Raw genomic sequence first — 18,242 nt, forward strand, 5'->3', positions numbered from 1 at the left:
TTACTAGCATTCATCTCCACTACCTGAGTGCTCAAAAGCACAAGGAGGGGTGCAAGATCTTCCCATTTATTCCTTCAGCAACTATGCACCAAGCACTCTCCCTTCGCTAAGGAGCACTCTCGTGCCTAAGAACAGGGAAGAAAATGACCCAGTGGTCCCTGCCTGCCAGGAGTTCACAGTCTGGGTGGGGCGGGGGGGGGGGGTGGACGTAAGCACAAAAGCGTAGACATGTGAAAAAAGAAACAGCAAGCGTTGTGGCGAAAATGAAGTGGGTTGCCGTGGGGGAGGACTGTGGAGGGTCTGCAAGGCCTCACTGGGGTGACATTGCTGTTAGCAAAATGACGAGAGGAAGCCACTCTGCACAGGTCTTGGAGCAGGGTGTCAGGGAGAAGGCACCACTGGTACAGAGACTCACAGGCAAAAGTGGATTTGATCAGCAAAGGTTAGAGAAGTGGCCAGTGTGGCTGGAGGGAGCCTTGGAGGAAGGGGGTGGGCAATGGTGACATGGCCAAGTTCTGGGGCCTCGTGGGCTGTGTCAGTTATCATTTCCTCTCTGACTATATTGCCCCAATACCTTGCATTTTAAAACCACAAATATTTAATATCTCACCATTTGTGTGCACCAGCTGTCCAGGCATGACACCACCTGTGTCTCTGCTGTGTCTCTGCCTTAAGATGTATCACAAGGTTGGGGCTGTAGCCCCAACTAAGGCTCGACTGTGCAGGATTTGCTCCCAAGTTCACTCACAGGGCTCACAAATGCAGTTTCAACAGAGAGCCCGAGATCTTTCCCATGTGTCAGCTTGGGCACTCCCTTGGTTCTCTTCTATGTGAGACTCTAACGGGGCAGCTCAAAGCATCGGTGCCTGATTTCCTGGGGATGTGACAGAGAGAGCAAACCAGAGGGAGAGAGAGAGCCAGGGAGAGAGAGAGCCAGGGAGAGAGAGAGAGAGGAAACGCAAGAGATAGAGTGAGAGGAAAGTGAGAGCCTTTTTGACATTTTGTCTAAAATTTAGACATCCCATCACATTAGCTATATTCTGTTGGTCATGAACCAGTTTCTAAACAGTTAGTGGTTACACGGGGATGTGTATACCAGGGGAGGGGAGGGGATCACTGAAAGCCATTGTGGAGGCAGTCCACCCCATAAGCTGAGATGACGTACATGGGTCTCATTCTAAATATAACAGGAGACAATGGACAATTTTATGCCAGAGGATGACAATATCTGAATTAACATTAATTTCATCCACCCATGGGTCTGACCTAGAAATGAGGCAAAGTTGGAAGTGACTTTTCCAATACCACACTGCTGGAACGCAGGTCTGCTCTGAGTGGTGTTCCAACCCCTTCTTGTAATTCTCCAATCACTAAATTGTGCCATAGATACATAGGACACCATCCCACAGGTGTAATAGATATAATCTCAGATACAACTGATGAGGTCCCTAGAAAGTAGGTTCTAGCCTCATCCTTTTTGTGCACGTTTGGTGACTGGGGAGGACCTGAGAGGCACAGTGATTTTGCCAGGACAAAGAATAGTAAGAAAAAGGAGGCCCCAAATCAGCTCTGTCTTCTCAAAGTTAGGATCTTCATGACATTTTCAGGGATCTGTGAAGAGGGATGATTTGACTAATTTTGTACAGTTAAGGAGTTGGCATGGGGGAGGAGGAGGAGCAGTAAGCAGTCCATAGGGGTAAGTCTGGTTGAAAGAAGGGGCCCTGGTAACAGAATCTTCAAAAAGTGACCTACTTGTTTGGTCAGAGACCTCAACAGAACTTAGAACTGTGGTAACCAAGTACCTACATTCTAGAGATAGCCCCCTACCCAGCTCACTTGACTGGAGACAGTCAGGAGAGGAAGATGTTCCGATGTTGTCTCTCCGGTAGCAGAAGATCTGGGCCCAAGAAAGCTCAGACTGAGAATCTTTTTTGTCGTTGTAGACATTGGCTCAGCCATCAGTCCAGACGAATCTGGTCATTATGGAGAAGGCACCGAAAGGTAACACAGAAGAGCCCAAGGCAGGCCAATTCAGGCTGAGACAAAATTGTGATTCCTCCTGAGCAGCCCCGCACCTCTTGTCCTTCATCACGTGTGTGTGTGTGTGTGTGTGTGTGTGTGTGAGTGTGTGTTGTGTGTTGGGGATGGAGGAGGCAGGGATTCAGGGTTGGGTCCTTCCTGGGCAGAAGCTGGTTGGTAGGTGTTGGAAGCCTGGTGGTTCTTTCATGTTCATACCTTGGGTCATGGCTGGTGCATGAGAAGGTGAATTTCTCTACCCATATGTTAATCCCGAGCCCTATAGGTTTTATCTTGTTTCCTCTCTGGGTAGAGTTCTTTGCAGATGCCCTACTCTGCCCCAACTGTGGAACAGATTTTCTCTTGAGAGTATCCCCCAGTGGCAATGTCCAGACATGTCCTTTATTCCTTCTGGCCAAGCAATTAGGCACTGTCTTTGCAGAACTCAAACCAGGAGATCATCGAGGAGCTGACTGATGGGTTCAACTACTCCTTCTCCCTAAGCAAGGGGCAGATGCACCAGGACAACAAGAAGAGCCGACATTGGGCTCGGGTAAGTGTAGGCACAGAGGGGGTTACAGGTTACCACAGCCGGGACTGGGGTGGGCCCAGAACCCAGACTCAAATCTGACAACTGCCTGGCCAGGAATGTGGTTACTCCATATCCTTCCCATCCCTGTCAGGAGCTGACCAAGCCTCAGGTAATTTAGTGGGAATGTCATGCAGCCTACTCTTTAGATGGCTCTCAGTTCTGATGTGCATGATCTTGAGCAACCCTACGAAATCCCTAATCCTCTCTTTCCCAATATCTACAGTGGGGAAGTTTGTTGATGACTCACTGGGATAATCCTCTTAATATGGGCTATTAATACAGAGAGGTGCTATTGTTTTCAGCTAACAAAATGCCTTGAAGGTATCAATTATTCATCATTCCCCCCAAATCAAAATGTACTTCTATTTATTTTACTTAAAAACTTTTCTTTTTTAATTTAAATTTTACTTAGTTAACATACAGTGCAGTATTGGTTTCTACTGTGGAATTCAGTGATTCATCACTTACATACAACACCCAGTGCTCATCACAAGTGCCCTCTTCAATACCCATCACCCACCTAGCCCATCCCCCCCCCACCTCCCTCCATCAACCCTCAGTTTGTTCTCTATCATTAAGAGTGTCTTATGGTTTGTTTCCCTCTTTCCTTACACCCCCCCCTTTCCCATATGTTCATCTGTTTTCATTCTTAAATTCCACATATGAGTGAGACCATACAGGAAATATACTTTTAAAGCCTAGAACATTTTATGGTATAGGCACTCAGGTGCCTCTTCTTGCACAAGTTCTTGAAGTGATGGGAATTTCCAGTCTGAGCTCCAGACCCTGATCTTCCTGGTGGCTCATAGTGATATGTTCCTCTTGTCCACCAGCGTGAAAAGGAGTCCACACTGTGCCTGGATGAGGCCCGCACAATGCAGACGCTCCAGGAAGGCACAATTCAAATGTTAGAGTCCCTGGTACCAGCATACCCAAGATGTGAAAACATCTCCTACATCACTACATTCCTGGACCCCTACCAGGCCTTCACCAGCTCCCAAAAGATCCTGGATTATTTTTTTAAAAGGTGAGTGCCTGCTCCCTCCATAGCATTATGGCGAGTCTCCTGCCTACTAACTGTGTGTCTGGGGAATGTCAACACACCTCTCTGAACTTCACCTTGCTCTTCTGAAAAGTAGGGTGGCAAAAGAATAAACATGACAGAGTTACTGTAGGAAATCGTGGGATAAGCCCATGGTAGGTGCTTACCTGGTACCTGGCTCTGCAGAAAGGACTGCTGGACGTGCCGGGCATCTTCATGTTTGTTATTTCTCTGTCTCTAGTGAAGGAGTTTTCTGTCTTGCCCCTCCCAGGCCTGTGGCCTCTGGAGTTTGGAAAAGCACATGGAAAGCAACCCGGTTTCCCAATTGCAAAGAAGTTTTGAGATTCCATCCCACTATTCCTGGTGCTTTGGTGTAGCCACATTAGGTCTCTCTGAGGGCAGGAAGAGGAGTCCTGGTCCCACTCAGATGTCTGGGGAGGTTCTGGTTGGGGTTCATTCATTCGACAATATATATTAAACACATGCAGGAACTTTTGTAGACACTAAGATAATTCAATGACTGAAGCAGACTCAATCCTTGGGCCTCAATTCTAGTCTGAGAATTAGAGCGTCACACTAGATATCATAAGCAGTCGTGTTCTCAGTACATTAGATGTGATGACCTCGTGACCTCCTGTAGATACAGATGCACCCTCCCATGTTTGGACATGGACGAAGGAACAGAAGAACAACTGAAAATGTAAGTAGTCTTTGTGCCTAGAAGCAGAATGGGATAGTAAGGGAGCCCCTGGGGAAGGACTGGTAGTCCCCTGATCTCACACATGTTTGATTCCCATAGAGGTCTGAGGTCTGAGGGCTTCCACTGCATGAGAAAATGAGTCAGAGAGCTGTGGATGGGGTCCTAAGTCCCCTGGGAGGCAGAGGAGAGGCTGGGCTGAGTCAGCCCCTGAGAGACTCGTCGTTTCCCCACTCCGATCTTACACTCCCTGCCCTGTCCATATCCATCTCTTCTGACCACTACCACTGGGGCCCAGAATAGTAGGTGTGGTAAGCAGCCTGCTCACAAACATGCCATAAACCTCAATCCTGACGATCATGAGCATGGAAGATGGGGTATGCTATGCCCAGGCCCATTGGGAGACAAATGTCAGTGGGAAGATGAGCCTCACAAGGATCTCTTTTATATGTGCTCCTTGACCATGCCTTCCATTGCAAAAATGGCCACAGAGTGGTTGGGAGTGGGGTGGGGCCATCTTTTGGTGCCCAGACACAAGGAAGGGGGATGTGGAAGCATGGTGTGGAACAAAAGGATGGGCCTCTGACTCTGTTCCATACACGACTTCCCCCAGGGCCCTCTCTCCCATCTTGCACACCTGGCCAGATCAATACTTACAGGAGGACTGGCAGACCCTCTACCATCTTTGGTTAAAACTAAAGGTGGCGTACATGCACACCAACTTGCCTGGCTTAGACCTGAAGCGCCGTGACCCACTTTCCATGGTCCATTTGGAACATCTAGTGCCTATTGAGGCAGAAAAAGAGGGTAAGGGGGACTTCAGTCTGGGAAAAATATCTAGGGTGGGGTTCATGTGCTGGGTATTCCCTTAAAGGCAGTAGGATCCTCCCTGTTTTTGGAAAGACGCATGGAACCTCAGGTACATTGTTGAACTTTTGTCTTTATCCTCTGCGGTGCCAGCTCCAGTGCCCCAGCCCACTGCAAAGTCAGAACAAGAGCCAACTCTGGATTTAGAGCTTGTTCCAGCTCTGTTTTTACCACCACCTTTAGTGATGGAGCCACCATCAAGGGCTCCAGTATTGGAGCAAGAGCAAACATCAGCTCTGGCACAAATGCCGAGCCCTGAACCGGAGTCAGCTGGACCTTCAGCTATATTCAGAACCTCATCTCCACCTCTGAAAGTAGACACAGAGCCAGCTCCAGCCTCAGAGGCCTCCTGCCCCTGGCATGTGGCCAGTAAGAGCAGTCCAACTGAGGAGAAGCCTGACCTCATGGCCTTCCCTCCCCAGCTGGTGGCAGAACAATTAACAGTAATAGATGCGGTGAGCAGCTGGTTTCTTGTTGGGAGGGGGGCGGGGATTTCCTCTGCCATCAGCTGCCCCAGACCTGCCTTTTCTTGATCTGGACTCTTACGATCTGGATTCAAAACCCAGTTCCACCACCTGCCATTTGTGTGACGTGGGTAACTTTCGTAGCCTCTGAGCCTTTGCTATCCACCTTGGTCAGGACAGACGGACACTAATAGCACCTGCTGCAAAGGTTAACTGTGCAGATTAAATGAGGTAGAACAGATAGAGCAGCCAGGTCCATGGGTTGGCCCCCATTTGCCCAGGAGGCTCAGCAGCCTCAGCACTTATTAGGCACCTGGTGTGTACTTAATTACAAGGAGGACAAACAAGGCCAGGGTTGTAGCTGTCACAGGAGAATGGGCATCTCAATAGAAAGAGCAGAGGGTGATCAGCATGGGTGAAAGATGCTCCCTTGGGAAGAACCAACTTGAACCACCTTCTGGAATCATAGAGTTAATGAGGATGGGCTGGATGCAAATGACTCCTTCCTTCCCCACCAGTCAGCCCGTGCTGTATGCCCTCAGTAGACAGAGAACAAAACCTAGGCACTCCCACAAGGCTCAGACATTTCCTCAGCTTCCTGAGCTCCAGGTCTAGACCAGTCACTCCTGCCTGGGACTGTGGGGGACTGTGAACACTGAGCTGGGGTATGGCAGTGCCAGGTGACTCTCTCCTTGGTCCCCAGGAGCTATTCAAGAAGGTGGTACCCAGTCATTGCCTGGGCTTCATCTGGTCCGAGAGGAACAAGCCTGGCAATGAGCACCTGGCACCCACAGTCCGTGCTGCCATCACCCATTACCAAAGTGTAACCAGTTGTGTCATCACCACCTGCCTCAGGGACCTGAGCATGACTGCCCAGGACAGGGCCAGGGTAGTGGAGTACTGGATCCAGGTGGCGCAGGTATGCTGGGGAGTTCCAGTGGAGTCCCACTCTGGATTCTTGGGAACTGCCTCTTCACCTTCTCAGTTCTGTGGTCTGAGCCCCTCCACGGTCCCTAGGCCTTTCCTGCAAGAGGCACACTGACTTTGACTCACATGTGCCAGTGGTGGGCTTTCTACCTGGCTTCTTCTTTGAATTAAACAAAATCCTCCTCCCTGTGAGTGTTACTCTTCTGGCCCTAAATGTGCACTTCCAGGGCTCCCTGAGTATCTGTCTCATCTGGGGGTGCGGGGGAGGCAGGGGGAGAGATTTAAAATGAGGGGACTGAAGCTAGAGCAAATAAGGCTCTAGCTCCCCACCTCACAGCTCATCCTCTTTCCTCCCCAGGAGTGCCAAATTCTGAGGAACTACTCCTCTTTGCATGCAATCCTCTCTGCTCTGCAGAACACCTCCATTTGCGGTCTGAAGAACACATGGCAGCAAGTTTCCAGGTAGATAGGCCTCTCCCCACAGGTCAGACCAGGATGGATTAGGGGGGTCTCATGAGTCTGCCATTGCTCCCTCAGTCAGCTGGGAGCTCCCGGGAGGCAGCAAACCCTGGAGACAGAGACTGGGCTGATGTTGGGGTCTTTAGCCTCTCTGGGTCCTCAGTCCACCAGTTCTGCTTCGGGAGTCAGTTTCCTTATATGTCAGATACTGGGTTGGTTTAAGTTGGTGATTTTCAAGTGTTTACAGCAACAGAGAAAACCAAAACTAGGCAACACAGAGAAGCTCAACAGAAATGCGAATAGAGGCCTCAGGTGACCACCATGGGAGGTCCCCTCCCCAGTCACACAGAGACCTTAGTGCACAGAGGAACCCAGGGAAAACACTCATTCAGGTGAAGCTTTTGGCTCTGAAATAAAAGGGACTTGCCCTCAGATTCCTCACATTATTCCTAAATTTTTCTTTTTTCTTTTCTCTCCTCTCAGGAAGAACTACCAAAAATATAAGAAGCTGCAAACCCAAGACAAGGCACTGAGCAGGGACCTGATGACCAGGGTAGAGTGGAGGCTGGGGGTCTGGAAAGAGAGGAGGACTGAGAGGGGAGGGGGACTGCGCAGGATGTGGTTCTGTTAGTTTCCCACTTAATGTTTTAGACTTTCTGGACTAACAAGAAGAGGGACCCGTGTGGCCTATGGCCAAGTGGGGGGGGGGGCACTTTGAGGTACAGGGGTCTCTGGTCATAGTGTATGGCGGTGTCGGCTGGGCTGTCCAGCTGGCAACATTAGCAAATCTCTTGCTTCCATGAGAGCCCATCTTGCTGGCATGAATCTTCCTCTAGGCTATTGAGTGGATGGGATGGTTAGGGATTCCTCTCTTTCCTAAACCAGCCCAGTCTGCTCTCAGAAAGCCTGGACTCTGCTTGTTCTTCTGTTTTCGCAACACCTCCAAGGGGAGGGCATCTCCCAGGGGATTCCCATGGACCCGGTGGACAAAAAGGCTTCCCGGGCTTGGGTCCAAATGGCTGGGCCAGAGACAGATATGTGTGAATTCTGTGACACCACACTGTGCACTCACCTGCTACTTCTCACCTGAGTGTCCAGTTGACAACGACATATGCCCTCAGGGGCTAATGAGGAGCGTCTGGGGGCAATGATAGATTCACAGTGGATCCTTCCTGAATGGGCCTCAGCAGCTTCATGATAGTGGGGAAACAAAGTGTCCTGTCATCCTCTTCTGTCAGCCAGACGTAGCACTTTCAGGGTTCCCTTCCTGAGTGAATGAAGAAAGACTGCTCCGCTGAGGAATGCCCTGAGGAGCTGGTGCTTGGGAGAGGTGAAATATTTGGCTTTGCCTTGGTTCTGGTCTGGGTGCAGAGACTCCAGATGGGCTAAGGCAGGCAGGAGCTGCTTAACCGGACTTTGAGAACACCCCATCCGTCTCCATCTGTGGCTTGACCCAGTCAGGGGCCTGGACGTTCCTCAAGAGCCCGGAGGAAAGGATTTCTGGTCAGTGATGGTCTTCGACTGAGTGAGAGCTGCTGAGAACAGGGTCTCTGGCTAAAAGGGAACAGTGACCTCTCAATCTGTGAGCCCCCGAAAAACTTATTGCCCCTCGCGGGCCTCTGTCTCCTCATCTGGGAAGTGGGGAGATGACGATTCTGTGGTGCAGGCCTCAGCAAGTGGTGATGAGGCTCAAGGGAGGAAAGGAATGTGTGGATCTTTCTGTCCATCTGGATGTGTGAGGGCAAGAAAAGTGACAGAAATATGGCATTGGGTCCTCAGGAGACCCTGTGAGGGGGGTGGAGTTCTCACCCTTTTCAGATGAGGGAGCAGGCTCAGGGAGGCCAAGCCTGTGGTCCCTAGGCCACACACAGAGTGAGTGCGGGAGCTGGGATTGATCCAGAATCAGAACACACTGGGAAGATAGAATAGCATTGGTACCAGATAACTCAGGTCAGATGTCCTGTGGCCAAAACCAGTAGTCCTCAAACCATTTGAGTGAGGGGAGTGTAGCCTCACTGACCCCATCCTCAACCCTGGCAGGAGGCACCCTCCAAGTTTGTCACCCAGGAGATAAACACCCAGAAAACCCAGGAGAGCCAGCAGCAGAAAGTAAGTGTGCCCGTGGGCCAGGGGCTCCAGGGTGAGAGCAGGGGCTCCCCCTCCCAGCAGGAGGCCTCCAAATCAAGAGAGGAGGGGCCTTCTTACTCCAGCCCTGACTCCTCTTGTCACAGCGCCTGAAATCCTTCCTTAGAAGTGACCAGGAAGATGGTGTATAAAGCTGGGTGCAGGATGGATTTGGGGGTAGGGAGGGGCCTGGGTACACATAACCCTGCGATTTGCCAAAGTCAGGTCCTGGGAAGTAATTAGGAGTCTGGTGGTCTTGGAGGGTGAGGAGAGGGGGAATTGGGGGGAGGCTGCTGAGGGACATAGCCTGCTCCATGTGGGAACCCTGGGGTGGGCCAAGAGGCTGAGGGTGAGGAGTTTTCTGTGGAAAGCTGTGGGGGCTCCTGAGAGCAGAGGCTCATCCCACCCCTACCTACGATGGCACAGGGTGTTGTCGCCTACCTTCAAACATTCCTCAATGACCTGCTTATGCTGCACATGATGATGGAGGATTATCTGGAGGTGAGTTAGCCTGGGGACTGAGCATGGAACCATGACTGAGGCTTGGGAGTAGAGAGCCCCAGTGCTGAGACCTGAGCTGTCAGAACTTGGCAAACCTCCTCTCCTGAGAACCTCATAGCCACTCCTGTGAGCTGGTAAATCATGCCCATCTTAAGGGTGAGTGAAGGGAGACTCCGCATAAGACATTGGACTGGGCTCCCCAGGCTGGTCAAGCAGCAGACATGCCTGACTGCAAAGTGCACAAGGTTCTGACAGAGCTGGAATCAGCCTTTTCCTCATATGATGCCCCTTGTGGAAGAACGAAGTCTAGCCCCCTCTACGTCAGGAAGCACATAAGTGAATGAGCAGTCCCTTCCTGCCTGAGGCCTCAGCTTCCTCGTATCATCACCAGAAAGGGCTGGGCTATAAAGTCCCTGAGCTTCTGAGCTTCTGTCCCCATGTCCCCCCTTCTTTGGGCCCAGAACCTGGCTGGAGCCTTGTCCTGTTTTCTGTATGTGTCTGGCCCCCTTGTGGGACCTGGCGGTAGTGCAACATGAGAAGAAGTGGGCATAGAGGGGCTAGTAATGGCTACTGGGCTCTTTCTGATGGATTTTGATTGTCTGCCTTCCAGGGGGGGGAGCTCAATCTCAGGAAGAGGAATGAGGTGAGCAGCTGTGACACCTACTGCAGGAGAAGTTGGGGAGTGGAAATCAGAGACCGCCCTACCCCCCCACCCCCAACAGATTGCTCCCTGGCTCCATCGCGTGTTTTATGTTTATTGGGCAAGTTTGATAGCAGAGAAGTGTAAGCCTCGGCCAACTGACGTTTGGGGGTGGGGGGTGGGGGTAGAATCAAGGCAAACTTCCTTGAGGACGGGCTATTTATACCTACCTCTGAGAGCAGATATGGTCTGGATGGAATTGAGGGAAGGCGGGTTCCCACCTATGCAAAGACTAGGACCTATCCCCTGTCCCATTCCTCATACCCCATGAGGCCTTCCAGCATCCCCTATGAGGTCTTGTCTGTATCCTGTCCTCCTCTCCGGCCCCAGGAATATGAAATAATGAGGGAGATCCTGCTGCTACAGGTGGCTGCAAATAATTACAACCTCAACCCTGAGGAGCAATTTGGGGCCTGGTTCCGAGACATGGAGAGGCTCAGTGAGAAAGAGAGGTGAGATGGTGCCAGGCCGGAGGTGGGGGAGGGCAGTGGTGGACTCTCCCTGGTGGCCAGTCCAGAGAACCTGTGACAGCCCCAGACCTTGTTGCACTGTGACCCCTGGAGCAACTGGACTTTAGCTGCTGGTCAGACACTGGGAAGGACATCTTAACTGTGGCTCCTGATAGGCTCATAGGTGTCACTCTGTCCTGTAGCTACATCCTGTCCTGCCAGCTGGAGCCCCGCTCCTAGTCAGCCAGCAGAACTGTCAAGGCCAGGAAGAGCCAGCCACCATCAAGCTCAGGGGCAAGTGAGTGTCCAGCCTGGCAGTGCAACCTCTTCCTCAGCTGTGGGGACACAACTGGGATGCTTGGGGGTTCCAGGACCCCTGCTCTGAGGGGAAGGAGACCATTGGGAGGCTCTTCCTGTGGTCCCCTGAAGGCCAGGGGAAGAGGCAATGATCCCACCCATCTCCCTGACTTCTCCAAGGCCTATATATACCTATTTGGAGGGGCGATATTTAGTAAATGCTAGATTTAAATATCATTATATTAAAGTCCTGTTGCTTTTACAATCTGAGAGTTATTTGATTCTTTTACTTCCTATGCTAATTTAAATGATGAACAGATGTTCACATTCCTACTTGAATAAAGAAAACTTTTTTTAATAATACTTATTTATTATATTATGTTAGTCACCATACAGCCCATCCCTAGTTTTTGATGAAAGTTCCATGATTCATTACTTGCGTATAACACCCAGTGCACCATGCAATACGTGCCCTCCTTAATACCCATCTCCAGCCTATCCCATTCCCTCACCCTCCTCCCCTCTGAAGCCCTTAGTTTGTTTCCCAGAGTCCATAGTCTCTCATGGTTCATTCCCCCTTCTGTTTACCCCCCCTTTCTTCTTCCTTTTCTTCTCCTACCGATCTTCCTACTTCTTATGTTCCATAAGTGAGTGAAACCATATATAATTGTGTTTCTCTACTTGACTTATTTCGCTTAGCATTATGTTCTCCAGTCTCGTCCATGTTGCAGCAAATGTTGAGAAATCGTTCTTTTTGATGGCTGAGTAATATTCCATTGTATGTATGGACCACATCTTCTTAATCCAGTCATCTGTTGAAGGGCATCTCAGCTCCTTCCACGATTTAGCTACTGTGGACAATGCTGCTATGGACATTGGGTGTATAAGGCCCTTTTCTTCACTATGTCTGTACCTTTGGGGTAAATACCCAGTAGTGCCATGGCTGGATCATAGGGTAGCTCAATTTTTAACCTTTTAAGGGACCTCCACACTGTTTTCCAAAGTGGCTGTACCAACTTGCATTCCCACCGACAATGTAGGAGGGATCCCCTTTCTCCACATCCTCTCCAACAGTTGTTGTTTCTTGCCTTGTCCATTTGTGCCATTCTAACTGGCATAAGGTGATATCTCAGTGTGGTTTTGATTTGAATTTCCCTGATGGCTACTGATGTTGAACATATTTTCACGTGTCTGTTAGCCATTTGTACGTCTTCATTGGAAAAGTGTCTGTTCATATCTTCTGCCCATTTTTTGACTTGATTATTTGTTTTTTGGGTATTGAGCTTAAGAAATTCTATATAGGTTTTGGATACCAGCCCTTTATCTTTAGTATCATTTGCAAATATCTTCTCCCATTCCGTGGGTTGCCTCTTTGTTTTGTTGACTGTTGACTGTTTGCTTTGCAGAAGCTTTTTATCTTGATGGAGTCCCACAAGTTCATTTTTTCTTTTGTTTCCCTTGCCTTTGGAGACGTGTCGTGAAAGAAGTTGCTGTGGCCGATGTCGAAGAGGTTACTGCCTACGTTCTCCTCTAGGATTTTGATGGATTCCTGTCTCACATCGAGGTCTTTCAACCATTTAGAGTTAATCTTTGTGTATGGTATAAGAGAATGGTCGAGTTTCATTCTTCTGTATATAGCTGTTCAATTTTCCCAGCACCATTTATTGAAGAGGCTGTCTTTTTTCCATTGGATGTTTCTTCCTGCTTTGTCAAAGATTAGTTGATCATAGAGTTGAGGGTCCATTTCTGGAGTCTCTAGTCTATTCCATTGATCTATGTGTCTGTTTTTGTGCCAGTACCGTACTGTCTTGGTGATCACAGCTTTGTGATATAGCTTGAAATCAGGCAACGTGATGCCCTCAGCTTTGTTTTTCTTTTTCAAGATTTCCTTGGTGTTTCAGGGTCTTTTCTGGTTCCACACGAATTTTAGGATTGTTTGTTCCAGCACTTTGAAAAATGCCATCAGTATTTTGATTGGGGAGGTGTGGAAAGTATAGATTGCTCTGGGTAGCATAGTCATTTTAACAATGTTTATTCTTCCAATCCATGAGCATGGAATGTTTTTTCCATCTTTTTGTGTCATCTTCAATGCCTTTCATAAGTGTTCTGTCGTTTCTAGAGTATAGATCCTTTGCTGCTTTGGTTTGGTTTATTCCAAGGTATCTTACGGTTTTTGGAGCTATTATAAATGGAGTCAATTCCTTAATTTTTCTTTCTTCATTTACATTGTCAGTATATAGAAATGCAACTGGGGGCATCTGGGTGGTGCAGTCGTTACGTGTCTGCCTTCGGCTCAGGGAGTGATCGCAGCGTTCTGGGATCGAGCCCCACATCAGGCTCCTCTGCTAGGAGCCTGCTTCTTCCTATTCCACTCCCCCTGCTTGTGTTCCCTCTCTCGCTGGCTGTCTCTGTCAAATAAATAAATAAAATCTTAAAAAAAAAAAAAGAAATGCAACTGATTTCTGTGCATTGATTTTGTATGCTGCCACATTGCTGAATTGCTGTATGAGTTCTAGTAGTTTGGGGGTGGAGTCTTTTGGGTTTTCCACATAAAGAATCATGTCATCTGTGAAGAGAGAGAGTTTGATTTCTTCTTTGCCGATTTGAATACCTTTTATTTCTTTCTGTTGTCTGCTGTTGCTAGGACTTCTAGTACTATGTTGAATAATAGTGGCGAGAGTGGGCATTCTTGTCGTGTTCCTGATTTTAAGGGAAAGGTTCTCAGCTTTTCCCCATTGAGAATGATTTTCGCTGTGGGTTCTTCATAGATGGTTTTTATGAAATTGAGGAATGTACCCTCTATCCCTACACTTTGTAGAGCTTTAATCAAGAAAGCATGCTGTATTTTGTCAAATGCGTCGAGAGGATCGTGAAATTCTCGTCTCTTCCCTTATTAATGTGTTCTATCACACTGATTGATTTGTGAATGCTGAACCACCCTTGCATTCCAGGGATGAATCCCACCTGGTCGTGATGGAGAATCCTTTTAACGATGTACTTTTGGATCTTATTAGCTAGGATCTTGTTGAGAATTTTGGCATCCATATTCGTCAGGGATATCAGTCTGTAATTCTCCTTTTTGATGGGGTCTTTGCCTGGTTTTGGGATCAAGGTAATGCTGGCCTCATAGAATGAGTTTGGAAGTTTTCCTTCTGTCCCTATTTTTTGAAACAGTTTCAGGAGAATAGGTATCATTTCTTCTTTGAATATTTGGTAGAATTCCCCAGGGAATCCATCAGGCCCTGGACTCTTGGTTTTTGGGAGTTTTTTGATCACTACCTCAATCTCGTTACTGGTTATTAGTCTATTCAGGTTGTCAATTTCTTCCTTTTTCAGTCTTGGTAGTTTATAGGTTTCTAGGAAGGCATCCATTTCTTTCAGGTTGCTTAATTTACTGACATATAGTTGTTGATAATAAGTTCTAATAATTGTTTCAATTTCCTTGGTGTTAGTCGTGATCTCTCCCCTTTCATTCATAATTTTATAAATTTGGGTCCTTTTTCTTTTCTTTTGGATAAGTCTGGCCAGAGGTTTATCGGTGTTATTAATTCTTTCAAAGAACCAGCTTCTAGTTTCACTAATCTGCTCAACTGTATTTCTGGTTTCTAATTCATTGATTTCTGCTCTAATCTTAATTATTTCCTTTCTCGTGCATGGCTTCGGCCTTCTTTGTTGTGCCCTCTCTAATTCTTTAAGGTGTAAATATAGAGTCTGTATTCTAGATTTTTCTATTTTTTTTGAGTGAGGCTTGGATGGCTATGTATTTCTTCCTTAGGACTGCCTTTGCAGTATGCCATAGGTTTTGGACCACTGTGTTTTCATTCTCATTGGTTTCCATAAATTGTTTAAGTTCTTCTTCGATTTCATGGTTGAGCCAAACATTCTTAAGCACGATGGTATTTAGCTTCCAAGTGTTTGAATTTCTTCAAAATTTTTTCTTCTGATTGGGTCCCAGTTTCAAAGCATTGTGGTCTGAGAATATGAGGAAATAATCTCAATCTTTTGGTATTGTTTGAGATCTGATTTGTGACCCAGCATGTGGTCTATTCTGGAGAAAGTTCTACATGCATTCGAGAAGAATGCGTAATCTGTTGTTTTAGGGTGGAATATTCTGTATATATCTGTGAGGTCCATCTGGTCTAGTGTGTCATTCAAAACTGTTGTTTCTTTGTTGATCTTCTTAGATGATCTGTCTATTGCTGAGAGTGGAGTGTTGAGGTTTCCTACTACTAACGTGTTATTATCAATATGTCTCTTCATTTTGTTTAACAGTTGGCTTATGTAGTTGGCTGCTCCCATGTTGGGGGCATAGACATTTTACACTATTAGATCTTCTTGGTGGATAGACCTTTTAAGAATGATATAGTGTCCCTCTATATCTCTTCTTACAGTCTTCAGCTTAAAATCTAATTTGTCTGATATGAGAATTGCTACCCCAGCTTTCTTTTGAGGTCTGTTGGCATGAAAAATGGCTCTCCACCTCCTCATTTTCAGTCTGAATGAATCTTTAGGTTCAAAATGAGTCTCGTAGATAGCATATGGATGGTCCCTGCTATTTTATCCAATCCGATACCCTGTATCTTTTGATGGGAGTATTCACCCCATTTACATTAAGAGTAACTATTGAAAGATATGAATTTAGTGCCATTGTATTACCTTTACAGTTGCTATTTCTGTAGCTTGTCTCTGTTACTTTCTGGCCTATATCACTCTTGGGGTTTCTCTTCACTTACAGTATCCCTCTTAGTATTTCTTATAGAGCTGGCTTGGTGGTCACATATTTTTTTGAGTTTCTGTCTGTCCTGGAAACTTTTTATCTCTACTTCCATTCTGAACAACAGTCTTGCTGAATGAAGTATTCTTGGTTGCATGTTCTCATTTAGTACCTTGAATATATCTTCCCAGCCTTTTCTAGCCTGCCAGGTTTCTTTGGATATGTCTGATGTTATTCTGAAGTTCCTCCTTCCGTATGTAAGAAATCTCTTCCCCCATCTGCTCTCAGGACAGCTTGTTTGGCTCTAAGATTTGCAAGCTTCGCTATTATATGTTGGGGTGTGGATCTATTTTTACTGATTTGGGGAGGGGTCCTCTGTGCCTCTTGGACGTGAATGCTTGTTTCCTTTCCCAGATTAGGGAAGCTCTCACCCATGATTTGCTCAAATATACTTTCTAGCTCTCTCTCTCTCTCTCTCTCTCTCCCCCATTTTCAATGTATCATTAAATTCTCTTCACGTGTCTCTCTGCATGTGTCAGGAGTTGCTTTTCTCTCTTTTCTTCGATTTCCTTCCTTTCCATCAGCCTGTCTTCTAGTTCACGTATTCTGTATTCCACCTCATTGACCAAAGCTGTTAGAGTATCTAGTTTAGAGTGTATCTCATTAATAGCATTTTTAAGTTCAGCCTGATCAGATGTCATTTCCACCCTTAGAGATTCTATGATGTCACTCATGCTTTTTCAAGCCTAGCTATTAACTTTATGATTGCTATCCTGAATTCTATCTCTGACAAATTACTTATGTCCATATTGATTAGCTCTGTGGCACAGAACACTGCCTCTGGCTCTTTCTTTTCTTTTCTTTCTTTCTTTTTTTTTTTTTTTTTGGTGAGTTCCTCCCTTTTGTCATTCTGGCCAGAGAACGTTGGTCGGGTGAATGAAAAGAGTCCAAAATATCAACCATGACCCAAGCAAGATACATTCCAGAAAAATTTGGAGTGCTTGGCAGTCACCTCAGAAAAACAAACAAAGCCAAACTGAAGCACAAGAATGAAATAAAAACATTTTTAAAAGGGGGGGAGGGGAAGAGAGACTATACTATTGCAGTGTGGACAAAGCAGGGTAATCCTGGGTGAATTTTGGTCTGTGTGTTAGAAGACTCTACATCCCAACAGATGAAAAGAAAATGAAGCAGATATCTATAACATGTAGATGTGAAAAAAAAATAAGTTAAAAAATGACTACGAAAAAGAAGCTGATATAATACGTATGTAGTTGAAATGGGAAGAAGGTAAAAAGAAAAAAGAGAAAAAGCATAAGAAAAGGGAAAAAAGGAGAATTTTATCTGAAAAATAAATGAGTCATGAGGCAACACCTAGAGCTAAAGATACCATTTTCCCCTGTCATTGGAATTTTACAGTCTTGTAGGCCCCATAGGCTTGTCGTCCACTTGTTCTTCCAGTCTGTCTTCTGGGAGAGGGTCCTGCCATGCTCTTTCTCAGGTATCCCTGCCTGGGCGGTGTTATCCTGCCCCCTGTTGGGGATGGGATCAGTGCAAACTGGTCCTCAGTGTGGCTTTTGTTTTCTGGAGGTTTTCCAAACCTCTTCAGAGGATCAGAGCAAAAACGGCCATGCCCAGATTTTTAGGAGGAGTTAAGATGGCAGAGGAGTAGGGGACCCCTTTTTCAGCCGGTCCCCTGAGTGGAGTAGGATAGGTACCAGACCAGCCTGAACATCCACAGAATCAGCCTGAGACGCAGGAAGATACATCTGGATCTCTACAAATGAACATCTCCAGCGATGAGTATTGAGGTACGAAGCGGGGAACCATGAAACTGCACACAGATATCGGAAGATAAATGGAAGGGGGAGGGAACCGCCATGTTCGGGCGTTGGGAAGTGGTAGCTACCTGCATGGGTAGCAGGCGGACTCACGGACTGGCACCCACAGGAGAGCAGACTGAGACCGTGAGCCAGGGAACACGCCCCACCAGACTGAGGGCCGGAGCTTCGGAGCACACAGGGGTGCCTGGCAGCTAGCGGCCAGCCATGTTAGAAACACAAAGCACACAGATGAGCCACCCTGGAAGTGAGGGGTGGGACGCTGAGTTCGGGCACACATCCCGGGACGCTGCAGGGTTGAGCAGCACCAACAGTAACAGAGTTAAAGTGGCCAGAATATCAATGGAGAATGATCCATGATCCCTCTGTTCTGAGACAGAGGATGAGATTCAGCCACTACTGCTCTATTGGAAGACGCACAGCAAACCACCAGGGAAAGCCGCCAGAGAATAAAAGCCTGGAAATACCGGCTCACATTGTGCCCTTCACCATCCCCCCTTGCAGGGGACATGGAGTCTCTACCCAAACAGGTTTGCCTGAGTATCAGTGTGG

General features: G+C 47.3%; 2 protein-coding genes and 1 long non-coding RNA gene across 3 annotated transcripts in view; 2 read left to right on the forward strand and 1 right to left on the reverse strand.

Moving 5' to 3' along the window:
• Positions 1-263: 263 nt before the first annotated feature.
• On the forward strand, positions 264-7,695 carry LOC123790646 (ral guanine nucleotide dissociation stimulator-like). Its single transcript, XM_045795110.2, has 10 exons — positions 264-442; positions 1,944-2,001; positions 2,459-2,569; positions 3,442-3,635; positions 4,291-4,350; positions 4,961-5,154; positions 5,308-5,669; positions 6,382-6,597; positions 6,964-7,067; positions 7,548-7,695. Exons 1-10 carry the CDS (start codon positions 264-266, stop codon positions 7,693-7,695), a joined length of 1,626 nt encoding a protein of 541 aa, XP_045651066.2.
• A 1,772-nt stretch (positions 7,696-9,467) lies between these two features.
• Positions 9,468-11,178, forward strand: RGL4 (ral guanine nucleotide dissociation stimulator like 4). Its single transcript, XM_087856753.1, has 4 exons — positions 9,468-9,689; positions 10,300-10,332; positions 10,720-10,841; positions 11,042-11,178. Exons 1-4 carry the CDS (start codon positions 9,606-9,608, stop codon positions 11,076-11,078), a joined length of 276 nt encoding a protein of 91 aa, XP_087712879.1. The 5' UTR covers positions 9,468-9,605; the 3' UTR covers positions 11,079-11,178.
• Positions 11,179-11,335: 157 nt separating this feature from the next.
• LOC148107581 (uncharacterized) overlaps positions 11,336-18,242 on the reverse strand; it is a 70,669-nt gene continuing 63,762 nt past the window's right edge. The window contains exon 3 of the long non-coding RNA XR_015722125.1: positions 11,336-13,543. This is a non-coding gene — a long non-coding RNA (uncharacterized LOC148107581). The remainder of the gene's footprint in view (positions 13,544-18,242) is intronic.

The sequence above is a fragment of the Ursus americanus genome, chromosome 28, assembly GCF_024610735.1.
Source record: "Ursus americanus isolate L20-20 chromosome 28, mUrsAme1.1.p, whole genome shotgun sequence".
Taxonomy (NCBI): domain Eukaryota; kingdom Metazoa; phylum Chordata; class Mammalia; order Carnivora; family Ursidae; genus Ursus; species Ursus americanus.

Bases quoted from the DNA above. Each gene is read 5' to 3' on its own strand.
- RGL4 (XM_087856753.1), top strand. From the start codon at position 9,606: ATGGCACAGGGTGTTGTCGCCTACCTTCAAACATTCCTCAATGACCTG. The intron at 10,333-10,719 runs GTGAGCAGCTGT...CTCCGGCCCCAG, and splicing joins ATCTCAGGAAGAGGAATGAG to GAATATGAAATAATGAGGGA. The intron at 10,842-11,041 runs GTGAGATGGTGC...TCTGTCCTGTAG, and splicing joins AGGCTCAGTGAGAAAGAGAG to CTACATCCTGTCCTGCCAGC.
- LOC123790646 (XM_045795110.2), top strand. From the start codon at position 264: ATGAAGTGGGTTGCCGTGGGGGAGGACTGTGGAGGGTCTGCAAGGCCT. The intron at 2,002-2,458 runs GTAACACAGAAG...CTGTCTTTGCAG, and splicing joins TATGGAGAAGGCACCGAAAG to AACTCAAACCAGGAGATCAT. The intron at 6,598-6,963 runs GTATGCTGGGGA...TTTCCTCCCCAG, and splicing joins ACTGGATCCAGGTGGCGCAG to GAGTGCCAAATTCTGAGGAA.